At 37.7% G+C, this 12,862-nt stretch overlaps 1 protein-coding gene and 1 long non-coding RNA gene across 2 annotated transcripts in view; one reads left to right on the forward strand and one right to left on the reverse strand.

Moving 5' to 3' along the window:
- Nucleotides 1-12,862, forward strand: part of LOC146400834 (uncharacterized) — a 421,507-nt gene that overhangs the window by 15,654 nt on the left and 392,991 nt on the right. The gene's annotated exons all lie outside the window — the stretch shown is intronic.
- Nucleotides 1-12,862, reverse strand: part of LOC100512911 (transmembrane protease serine 11D) — a 53,095-nt gene that overhangs the window by 6,874 nt on the left and 33,359 nt on the right. The window contains exons 5-7 of the mRNA XM_013978757.3: nt 10,954-11,111; nt 6,962-7,000; nt 4,128-4,305 (exon numbers count right to left, since the gene is read on the reverse strand). Of these exons, the coding sequence (XP_013834211.2) occupies nt 4,128-4,305; nt 6,962-7,000; nt 10,954-11,111 (375 nt within the window). The remainder of the gene's footprint in view (nt 1-4,127; nt 4,306-6,961; nt 7,001-10,953; nt 11,112-12,862) is intronic.

Genomic DNA, 12,862 nt, shown 5'->3' on the forward strand with positions numbered 1-12,862 from the left:
CTCATTCCTTCCAGCTCTTTATTTTTTTTCCTTTTCTTTAGCCAGAAGCTCTATTTAAATAGTAGTGATGATAAGGGGCTCCATGTCTAAATAGTGGAAGAATGATTTTTTTCCTATACTAAGTGTGATGCTTATTGAAGAAGTTGGTGTGTGTGTATGAATACACACACAGAGAGTGTGAGCACACTATGGGACAATATATAGGACACACACACACACACATATATATATTTATTTATTTATATAAAGTAAAGCATTACCTTTGTAACCTAGAATTGGGACTTTTTAGCTAAACTCCCAGAACAGAAACCAGGCAGTTTAGAATGGATCAACTTCATGAAATCAAAATTAACTGTACCATATATAGAGAACAAACTAGAGGTTACTAGTGTGACTAGGGAAGAGGGGAGGGGCATGAGGGGGTAGGGGATTAAAGGTACAAAATATTATGTATAAAATACTTAAGCTACAAGGATATATAGTACAACACAGGGAATATAGCCAATATTTTATAACAACTATAAGTGGAAATATATATAACTATTTTATAACTATAACAACCTTTAAAAATTGTGAATTGCTGTAATGTACACCTGTAAGTTTTATAATATTGTACATAAACTATATTTCAATTAAAAAATATTTTAACATTAAAAATCAAAATACATAAAAAGTTAAGTGTACCGTAGACATATTTGCCGGATGAATGAGAAACTATGAGAAAAGGGCTGCAGTGTTTAATATCTAAAATTTTTGTAGAATATACAAAAGTCTGTAAATTAGCAATAAATGGAGAGAAAACCATTTTAAAATGGGCAAAAAGTATTAATAGGCCTTTCATGAAAGAAGCCCAGACAGCCAGGAGATGTGTGAAAAGATATTCAAATTCGCTAGTAAGTGGTGAAATGGAAATTATAACAATAATGAGCATTAACTTGTATTCATAAGAATGACAAAAATTTAAAAAAGTAATGGAAAGCATTGTAGTATATTTAGCACACTGTAAATGTACTTCTGGGTACATATGTCAAGGAATCCTCCAAGGTTTATAGAGAGGTACGCAGGAAGGGGAGAGAGAGAGTGTGTGCGCTCCTCTTTGTGGCTATGAGACGTTAGAGCGGCTTGGCTGGATGAAGGAGTATGGTGGATGTGGTGGGGACCGTGTTAAAATTCCCAGGGAATTAAGGAACACTGTGAGACTTAAACACAATGATGCTCATATAAATTAAAGGTATACTACACACACACACATACTGTAGGTTTTGCAGGTAATTGCATATTTAAAGACATGTCACATATTTGTGTGAGGCCTGTGAGGGCAGGGAAGGCAGTGGAATCCAGACATGCCAGAAGCATAAAAAATAAAATGAGAGACAGGTCTGGTACAGACTGATGAAAATAAAGACCTGTGAGTAGAAGGTTGATTAATTCAACATGCTGCTAAAGTTGGATAAAAATAAAATGTAACCAAATAATTTGAGAGTTGTGTGAACTTTAGGTAGTGCAGTTGATACAGAAAATAAAAATCATGTATCCAGGAGATAGTTAATAAAACTATTACAGTAGCTTGCAAAAGAGTGAATGCTAATTAAAAATTCTAAAGAAAAATATTTGACAACAAGCAAATACATGAAATTTTTACGTTAAACTTCTTTTGCTTTCGTATCTTTAAGATACTCTTTTATTCCTTCCCTCCCTTTTTCTCTTTTCTTTCAGCAAATGAATAGAGCATGGTTTTGGAACCAGTTGAGTCTAGATTTGAATCTTGGCTATTTGCATATTGGTTGGTGGCGTTCTTTAGGGCAAGTTTCTTATAAAATGTGATTGATTGATGTCCTGTCACATGGATGTAAGTATTAATTGAGACAAGTAAGGTATGCCAACCCCTGTGCTTGGTGTAAGATGAGCACTCAGTAAAGATTATGATTAATTTCATCAACTATGGTTCCACGAGCCATTGCCGTGTATCTACTTTGTTTAAGGAATACAAAGTGTCTGGGAATAAAAAAACGTAAATATGGTTTCTGCCCTTGAGTAGCTCCACGATAACAGAGGGGACTGACAGAGGGCTGTGAGTCACAGGCATGACTGTTAAGGATGAATTTCTGTGGGAATAACGTGGAGGAGGGAAGAGAACATCAGGGAAGACTTCCTAGAGGAGGCGACAGTTCAGGAATGCGCTCTGAGGTCCTCATCACATCTGTGTACCTTGACGTAAGGCTGTCATGGCCAGGCCTCATCAATGTGTTCTCAGGGCCAATCAGGTCCATAGGGAGGGTGCCAGCATGAGGTAATATAGTTTGCCAGCTCTCATGGATCAAGCATGGAACGAATAGAAGGATGTGGGGAGGAAAAATTTAAAGATATTCCACGTCTTTAAAATCATGGATCCCTTTGGTTATCATTGGGAGTATTTGTAGTTGTGGCTTTCATTATAGCTTTGGGTTGCTGGACCTAAAGAAACTTAGAAATCAGTACTGTTTCTGTTACATCCTTGATTATGCTAAGGGCCTGCTAAATCCAAGTATTTGAATTTGTGGTTTCCACATTAAGGAGTAATTGTAATAAATTAGTGCCATTCTTCTTCTTTGGCCTTCAGATGGCAATGAGTATTGAAATATTCTTGTGAATTTCATTTCTTGTATTGTCTGGGGCATAGTAGTAAATGTGTCCATCTAAATCAGAATTCGATGACTCTGATATCAGAAATTTCACATTTATTGACTGTGTAAAAAATATGGATATAAGATAGCCGTAAGAAAAATTCAGAATAATTTGAGATTTCCTAAAACTTTTGTTCAGAAACTGTGCACTAATCTTTACACCCTCTTAATTTAACAAACACTTTTGTACAGTACAGTATTATGAAGCAGCACCTTCAAGTCTGCAAAGGACTTAGAAATAGTGAAGGTTTACAGAATTCCGGTAGAAGATTTGATAGGAATATTAACATATTAGGGAGAAGAGAAGATGGAATAAATGCTGTTAAGTAGAAAAATGTAGGCTGAGTCCAAGAGATGAGAATAATGCAGTTTGGGCAGAGCTCAAGGTTCACGCTTTGAGAAGTAAGCCTTGATTGATCTGATGGAGGGCTTGAGCATATAGTAAGAAAGTTGGGTTTTAGTCAGTGGTTATTAAAAGAAGGGACTAGATAAGGTCAGAGACATGAGTTCGGATCACCATCACTTTGAGTTTCGTTCCCAACAACTGTTGGGTATAGGATGCCTCAGGTGTTGGGGAGGTTTGACCTTAGATAGTTTTAGTCACACTGAAGTCTAAAGTACTTCTGTTGGGAGCAGGGGGACCTTTTCTTTATACAGATAGGATAAATCGATGCATCCTACTCTACATTGTCAGTTTATTTCTCTAGTGTTAGCGATGGCTTTTGGTAAATCAATGAAGAATTCTCTGTAAGTTGTTTAAATTCATTTTTATGCTACTCACTGTAATTGATAATAAGTTTTGTGCATGTTCACCTCTTACATTGGATCGTGGGTTCCCTTAAAGTAGTGGAGATGTTTGTTTAATTGGCTTCTTTGCTACATAACAATGCCCATAGTAGATGCTCATTTTCTTGAAAGAATAAATTAATGGCATAGGGCCATCTGAGATCAGCCACCAGCTTGCTGATCAGTTTATATGACATAATGAGCAAATTTCCTGCAACAATACATTTTGCTTACATTTAACATGTTCACATTAGTGTATATAAATACACTAATTTATTGGTGTATTTATACCAGTAACACTGCCAGTAACACTAAGACATAGATAAGAGTATGTCCCTGATTTGTCACTAATTTGAAGAAAAATAAGGGCTTATAGAGGGTCGGTAATTTTCTTGAGCTTTTGTAGCTAGGATTTAAATTAAATCATTCTGAATGTAACTCTTTGTTCTTTATCATGACGACATGTTGTTACTTAAAACAGAGAAATAAGAGTAAAAATTAGCAAGCTGAAGGAGAAAAAAATATTTCTGCTATCATGAATAGGAAGAAAAGATTCATTAATTTTTTGCATTAAATTCTTCTAAATCATGCAAACATGTTGAGTTCTGGGCACATGAGTGGAATCCTTAAGTGTGTGTCTCTCCTAGTTCCCAGATGGGCAGGTCCCTGTGGTCCTACCTTCTGAAGCAGTGAGCTGCAGTCAGGATCCATCTGTTACTGATCAAGACGCCTCCACAGTGATGAAGATTATTCCGCTGCAGACTGACTTGCCAGGGCCAGTCTCCTTCCTCAGCCTTAGTGCCGCCTATGATTCTCTCTTCAGACAATGTTATTAGGTCTGGACGGGCCCCACATCCTAATGGGAAAAGGGAGTTAATGTGCTGAGATGATTATTATTCTTATGCTTGGGAGATGCTGTAAGTTTATTCATTATTTATGACTTTTATGTCATTTATGTAATTTGTGTATTCTTTCCTAGGATATGTTAGGCTTTCCAAAGTCATGATCGCTGTGTTATATTTTTAGAGTACTTAAGTGACTGTTGTCTATAGACTGTGTTTTAGAAAACATTTCTGAATTCGATTGGCATGGAGGCTTCAAATTCTGGAGCAGCTTCAGAGTTCTCTGGAACTCCTCATGAGTGGGTTTAAGATAGGTCAGTGCTGGGGGTACCAGATCAGGCCACAGCTTCTTGGGAAATTTCCATCTTCTCAATAGCCTTGCTACTCAAAGTGTGATCTGTGGACCCAGAGCACAGGCTTTCCCTGGGAGTTTGTTAGAAATGTTAGCTCTCTGTGTCTGAGTGGGGTATATGTGTACACACATATATACACACACACAAATATTACCTGGCCTCAAAAAAGAAGGAAATTCTGTCACTTGCAATAACATAGATGAAACTGTAGGGTATTATGCTAAGGGAATTAGCCAGAAAAGACAAATACTACATGGTAGCACTTATATGTGGAATTAAAAAAAGAAGTTGAACTCCTAGAAACAGTAGAAAGCAGTAGGGGTGGGGGTAAGGAGAGTTTGGTAAAAGACTGTGAACTTGTAGCTATAAGATGAGTAAGGTCTAAGACTTTAATGTATAACATGATGACTGTAGCTGATAACACCACCATATTGTATAATTGGAATTTGCTGGGAGAGTAGAACCTAACTGATCGCAACAAAAAAAAGGAGGGAGATGATAAATATGTGTGGTGACAGATGTGTTAATTAATTAGATGAGGGGGATTTTTTCTTAGTGTACACATGTATCAAAACATGCCATTGTACATTCTAAGTATCTTACAATTTTGTCAGTTATTTCACAATAAAGATGAACAACAACAGGAGTTCCCGTCGTGGCGCAGTGGTTAACGAATCCGACTAGGAACCATGAGGTTGCGGGTTTGGTCCCTGCCCTTGCTCAGTGCGTTAATGATCCGGTGTTGCCGTGCACTGTGGTGTAGGTTGCAGACACGGTTCGGATCCTGCGTTGCTGTGGCTCTGGCATAGGCCGGTGGCTACAGCTCTGATTGGACCCCTAGCCTGGGCACCTCCATATGCCGCAGGAGCGGCCCAAGAAATAGCAAAAAGACCAAAAAAAAAAAAAAGATCAACAACAACAAAAGAAATGTTGATTCTCAGACCCACATCAGGAAACAAATAAAAAGCTGTGTTTTTTCCCCAACTTTATTAGGGAATAATTGGCAAATAAAATTGAATAGATTTAATGTATACAGTGTGATGACTTGATATATATGTTGTAGAATGATTACCAACATCAGGATAATTAACACATTTATCACTTCACAGAGGTAACATTTTTTTGTGTGGTGTGTAATGAGAAGGCTTATGATTTACCCTCAGCAACTTCCGAGTATTCAATACATATTACTCACTATAGTCACCAAGCTGTAATTCCATTCTCTAAACTTCTTTTAACAGGTGATTCACGTAAACAGGGAAGTTGGAGGGAAACTGCTCTTGTAAGAAGACTCTAAGTGGAAATGCAGTTCATATGTTCATGTGTCTAGAAGAGGTTTACTTACCCATCTTAAGAGAGCCCATGGTACTCCAATGACAAAGGTTAAATAGGCTGGAGGGGGCTGATTATGCAGCTCCTCTCAGCTCCCATTCCCATGGTTTGTTTTCTCTTGTTTAGTCTTTTACTAACAAAGTAGAGGTAAATCACCACCAATTTCTATTGCTGGATTAACTCCAAAGTGGTGACATTGCTTCAGTAGGACAACCATGCAAAGGCATTTTTTTCTAACAGCTCTCCCAGGTAGAGGAGGAGCAGACTTCCATTAAGAATATACAGCCTCCAACCACACTCTCTAGTAAATTGCTTAAGCACATTTTAATGAAAAAGAAGCATGACTTAAATGTATAACGAAGGTGAAAAGCATCCATTAACTTAGAATATCACTGAAGTATCTGAGATTGGCCAGCCATTACGATACATTGAAGTAATTTATAACCATGTTTAATCAGCTTCATTACATTTCTGCTGCCTAGCCTGGGAGTATACATAATGACATTGCAAAGTAGTGACTTTACGTTACAGATGTAGAACTGATAATGCTTTTTTGTAATTTTTAAAATTATACTTTATGTTTAATGTAAACCCACAACAAAGAAACTATTCTGGTGGTTAGGAGAAGCCAATATAAATGGTTCAACCCAACATGATTTACAAGTCTACTAAAATGCCCCCAGGGAACCAGGGCAGGTGAGTTTTCCAAGGCTACCAAGAAGACTCTAATGAAATCAAACTGATAAAGAGTGGCTAGAATGGCACTGCCACTTCTCCCTTCTTCTAAAAGGAGGGGAACACCCAAGCATCAGTTCATAGGCCGAAGGTATCAGCAATGTCTTATCTCAACAACAACCCACATGAGTGAACTGATAAAAAGGATACCATCTCAATAGATACTGCCTTGGCAAAGAGTACAGATCACTTGAAAATTTATTCTTTTTGTTTTGGTAAACCTCATTTACAAAATAATTTAAAAACTTACCTTGAGTGAAAATATTTACTGTATCCTGGTCTGTTATTGCTGTGTTAAAAAAAAAAAAAACAGAACAATATAAAAAGACTGTATATCATTTCACCTTAATTTCTTTTTCCTTTTTTTTTTTTTTTGAGGGCTGCACCTGTGGCATATGGAAGTTCCAAGGCTAGGGATTGAACCAGGGCTGCAGCTGATGGCCTATGCCACAGCCATGACCATGCTGGATTTGAGCCACATTTGCGACTTACTTTGCAGCTTGTGGCAATGCCAGATCTTTAACCCACTGAGCAAGGCTAGGGATCCAACTCTTATCCTTATGGGTACTATGTCTGGTTCTTAACCCACTGAGCCACAATGGAAACTCTGTTTCACCTTAATTACTTAAAGTGTAGTCCTCAGACAACCACAATCAGAGTTACTTAGAGGACTGCTAAAATGCAGACTCCTGGGCTCTGTGCCAGACCTGCTGAAAGAATCTGAGTGATGGGCTCCAGAAGTCTGTGTTTATAATCTTCCCCCAGTTTTTTGTTATGCACACCAAAGTTTGTACTTTAATTTCTCATCACACACTTGAGATACTTAAAAGATACCCCTGCTCTCTAGTAACTCATTTTACTTGGGAAAACAGAAATATAAGCTAGTCTTTGAGATATGATGTGATAAATGCTGTAAGATAATTTTTGTTTAGTATATATGTATATACATATAACTCTATCTGTATTACTGTGCTGATACTGTGTAGTATGGCAGATATAAGGGTGAGCAAAATATAGGTGGTCTGCCCTTACATAATTTACAGATATAAATTAATCAAGGAATCATTCAGATAAATTTAAGTGCAAAGTAGATAAAGGAGAGTTACTAATGCTGAAAACAGTATTTTATTATTTATTGTATTTTGAATACCTGAAAGGCATTTTTCTGGCAGACAAGAGGTGAGAAGACATTCCCGGTAGAAGGCACAGTGGGCACAAATGCAGGGAGGTGTAAGATGCTTGTGGAGCAGTACAGTCAGTAGAGCTAATACAAGCAGTGCTGTGCGTAGGGAAGTGGTGCAGGAGCCCAGAGAGGAACATGTTGGTCCCAGATGGTGAAGGGCTGTCTATTCCAGCTTAAGATCTGCCTACAGAACAGTTTTCTCTGCATGTCCTACAGCCATCTCAAGCTCAATGTCACCAAATTTTACCCCAGATTTGCTACTTACATTTCCTCCTTTAGCTGGGAAATGACATCACTTCCACCAATAGCTAGATATCTGAAATGGTCTCTAACTTCTCCTTTCTCACTATTTCCACATCTTCTTGGTTTTCAGATCTTGTACTTTCTAGCCTCTAACTATCTCCTTTGAGTGAGCCTCATCTTCTTTCTCTTTGGCTATTACTTTAGTTCCTGCTTTCATCATTCGTTATCTAGGCTATTACAGTAGCCTTCAGCTGAGTTCTCTGCCTCCTCACTTTTGCACTTTTTAGCACATCCACCTCTGCTTTACCAGACTGACATTTCTAAAAATGTAGATCGTATCAAATTATATCCTCCTCTGCATGAGGTCTTTTGTTGTTGTTGTTGTTGTTGTTGTTGTTGTTGCTGTTGTTTTGCCATTTCTAGGGCCGCTTCTGCAGCATATGGAAGTTCCCAGGCCAGAGGTCTAATCAGAGCTGTAGCCACTGGCCTATACCAGAGCCACAGCAATGCAGGATCTGTGCCGTGTCTGCAACCTGCACTACAGCTCATGGCAACGCTGGATCCTTAACCCACTGAGCAAGGGCAGGGATCGAACCCGAAACCTCATGGTTCCTAGTTGGATTCGTTAACCACTGAGCCATGACAGGAACTCCTGCATGAGGTCTTTTAATGAAAAAATCAGCTTCTTATTTCCCATAAGATAAATCTAAACCTCTTAGGTTTTCCTGCTCTTTAAAATCAATTTATGCAAATTTATCTGCTGCCAGAAGTTTCAAAGTGGTTGAATATCATATCTGCTTTGTTAAGTGTTAGAGGAGCCAAAACATCCTCTTGGAGATAGGAAATAAAAAGAGCTGACTATTCCTTTTCATTCTTTGAATAAGAGAGCCTTTATTTCAGTACTGACTCCCCTACATGATAATTGTATGACTGTGGGCAATTAGCTATCTTTTCTGACTGGGGACGATAAAGGATCTATATATAACATGTGCTTGTTGTGAGGATTAAACAAACTAATGCATGTGCATCAGCAAGGTAGGGAGGGCACAGCCACCTGTGGAGCTGGAGAAGTGTCTTGGAGGTCCTTGCTGTGCTAAGCATTAATTCTAGTTACAGAGGGAGGAAATGGGAGTCCAGGTAGGGATGATATATATATATTTGTTGCATGACTTCAGAAAAAAGGACTTACTTAATATATGCATAGAATTTAAGGATACTCCTCTGACTCTGTCACGTATTGCTAGATTAACCATAATTCCCCTCATAATAAACTCAAGATAAGGGATTTTGGTGGTTCCCACATTGGACTGGTAATCAATCAGCATATACTTGTTACAGTTTTACAAGCTGTTAAAATATTGAAATGCGGAGTTCCCATCATGGCTCAGTGGTTAACGAATCCAACTTGGAACCATGAGGTTGCGGGTTCGATCCCTGGCCTTGCTCAGTGGGTTAAGGATCCAGTGTTGCCGTGAGCTGTGGTGTAGGTCGCAGATGCGACTCGGACCTGGCATTGCTGTGGCTCTGGCTTAGGCCGGCGGCTACAGCTCCAATTAGACCTCTAGCCTGGGAACCTCCATATGCTGCAGGAGCGGCCCTAGAAAAGGCAAAAAGACAAAGACAAAAAAAATCAGAAATAATTTTGTGGTTTCAATTGTAATAAATGCTGTGATGGCAAATGAAGGCGTCTATGTCAGAGGCACACAGTTTAGTGGCGGAAGGTAGAGAAGGCTTGCATTAGAAAGAAATGATTCAGATGAGACGTGACATGTCCAAGAGGTCTAGGGAGCATTACAAGAAACTAGAACAGTGTATGCAAAGGCCTTGAGTCAGGAAGGAGAGAATCTTTGCAGATGGACAAAGTGAACAAGGGAATGCATGGCCAGGTTATGGTGAATGAGGAAGACAATGGTAAATGGCTAGAGGGGTTAGTGTGAGCCAGATCATACAGGGCTTTAAATGACATAATCATATCATTGTCATTTACTGTCCAAACCAGAACATGTAAGGGGTAATATTAATAATGATCCTTGGACAGTTGGCATGAATTAGGACTGTCCTGGACAAACCAGGAAATACGGTGTTCTGCTTACAGATCGTAGCGTTTGTTGTTGTTGTTGTTTTTATTTTTGTTCTGTTTTGTCAGAAGTCATGGGAAGTTTTTCAGCAAGATTGTTTTTAAATTTTAAAATACTTCCTTGATCAATATGCAGACAACACATTGGAAAGGAACATGAAAGTATATAAGGATAGTAGCATGGAGGCTAGTGTAGTAGTTCAGGTAAGAAATGACATTGGCTTGGACCAGAGTGGTAGCAGTAGAGATGGAAAACAGTGGAAACAGGTTCCATTCCAGGCAGAAGTAGAGACGATTTTCAGAGAGGAGGTAGGGATAGTGTTAAATCTAATTTCCTTCTTTATTCTACAGGTATTTACCAGACACCTTCCACTTGCAGGCTCTATTCTCAGTGAGATGGGTCCTTAGTTAAATTGTTTTCTGATCTTGTGCAGCTATCTGACATTCTTATAACATACCTACAAATTGAACATCTTATAGCAACAACCCTTATCAGGAGTGTTGAGAGGGAAGAATAATAAAGAATTTATAGCAAATAAAATTTCTGTATGAATGCTAAATGATTCTTTAAATTTTAGAAGATTTTATATTAGAGATATATATGTAGCTTTATAATAAGTTGTTTTCATAAAGTTTAATTCCAAGGAGAAAAAAGTTAGTCTTTCATTAAATTAAGACATGAATTAAACTGGTAGAGGGCTATATTGAAATGAAATGGTATATAAAAAATGGTACTTGCGTGTTAACTCAGTTGAAGGGTTCATTACCAAGTTTCCAGTGTTATTCAGCATTTGGCGTAAAACAGACTCAATTCTGCTTTTCATTGATGCTCCATTGTTATATCTGGTGAATTTAAATTTCATGACAATATCTGCTATCACACCACTACCACTTTGCCTGAAAAACCATAAAGATATTTTTAAAAAATGTATTATTATGATCACTTTCTGCTGTTCTCTTTATATATGCTTCCTGACTAAGCATTGAAAAATTCACTTAAGAAATTTAGTGTTAGAATAGATTCACATAATAATGTTTATGTATATAATGATATGTCACAATGCTATCCCAGAGACATTTGATTTCAATGCATAGTATACTGTACCCACCATTCAGAATACATTGTCTTGAAGTCAGAGTCCACGTTGGACTTGAGGCAGATTTTTTGTTTCTTAATCTTTCTGTATCTGTCTCCTCACATTAAAATAGGTTATGAAGATTTTGTGAATTTATACATATACATATATTATATATATATGTATATATTCACACACACATGCATATACATATATATATAAATAAAACTTTTGGGAAGAATTTATAGCGTATACTTATAAGTACACTATAAGTAGTAGCTATGGTTAGAAAAACCCCGCACATCTCTCTTTAAACAAACTTGTAAAGATATGAGCTTCCAAATTTATGTGACTTATAAGCTTGAGTTAATTTTCTGATACCTATACTCCTTTATCTGGCTACAAGAGCAAATTTTAGCTTCTGTAGTATTATGTTCAGATTTTATTTCTATTTCAATTAACCCACAACTTTTCTCACAAAACCTTGATAATTTGACTAAAGGCTATAATTATCTAAAATCAAGAAAATTCCATTTCCTTCCAAGTAAATTACCATGTAAATCACTTCCTCCACCTAACATTGGCACTATTCCTTTTTTTTTTTTTGGTCTTTTCTAGGGCTGCTTCCCAGGCTAGGGGTCTAATTGGAGCTGTAGCCTCTGGCCTACGCCAGAGCCACAGCAAAGTGGGATCTGAGCCGCGTCTGTGACCTACACCACAGCTCATAGCAACGCTGGATCCTTAACCCACTGAGCAAAGCCAGGGATGGAACCTGAAACCTCATGGTTCCTAGTCGGATTTGTTAACCACTGTGCCACGACGGGAACTCCTAGCACTCTCCTTTTCTGAAAATGAATGTGCATTAGGCAGATTTGGTTTTGATGTTCTTATATTCACTCTAGGCCACTTCCTCTCATTTCAAGTGACAGTTGTGCCATAATATTTACTTGAGATATTAACTAAGTGCCTTTTTGTGCTCTAGGCACTGTTCTGTTTCAGAAATTACCTCTGACCGTGATTCACAGGTGCCATTCTCATGAGTCTTGCCATTTAGATGAAAAAGCAAACACTGAACACATAATTATATCTTGTATTTCTAGCAACATGAACATCTAAATAATTAAAAAACCTTTCCAACCAGAAATGCTAACTAAAATGTAATAAATTCCATTTGAAAGACAAAGCTGGGCTCACGTGAAGGTAAGGGAAATCTGAGAAGATTAAAAATAAAGAACATGAATATTATGCATTAAGCATTAGAATTATCCAATAGGTTTGTATTTTAGCATTTATACTAAGAGAAATACTGGAGATGAGGCCTTGGCCTAGTATGAAATAGGGAGATGGACATGAGGTTTCAGAAGAAGGCTAGGATTTTCAAAGAACGAAATGTTTGGTGAAAGCATGGATTAGAAAGAAAAAGAAATCTCATGAAAGAAAAAGTTTAGTTGTCTCAGAGGTCCAGGTCTGGATAGAAAAAATATTCTCCTGAGAATTCATAATCATGAGCCTCACTTTGTGAAAGTTTTGCATTTGCATTAATACCAATGAAGTAGCTAAAAAGAGCATCAG

The sequence above is a fragment of the Sus scrofa genome, chromosome 8 (genome assembly GCF_054392235.1).
Source record: "Sus scrofa isolate SSC_HxYL_T2T_F1_AM1 chromosome 8, Sscrofa_HxYL_maternal_Yorkshire_Landrace_v2.0, whole genome shotgun sequence".
Lineage (NCBI taxonomy): Eukaryota > Metazoa > Chordata > Mammalia > Artiodactyla > Suidae > Sus > Sus scrofa.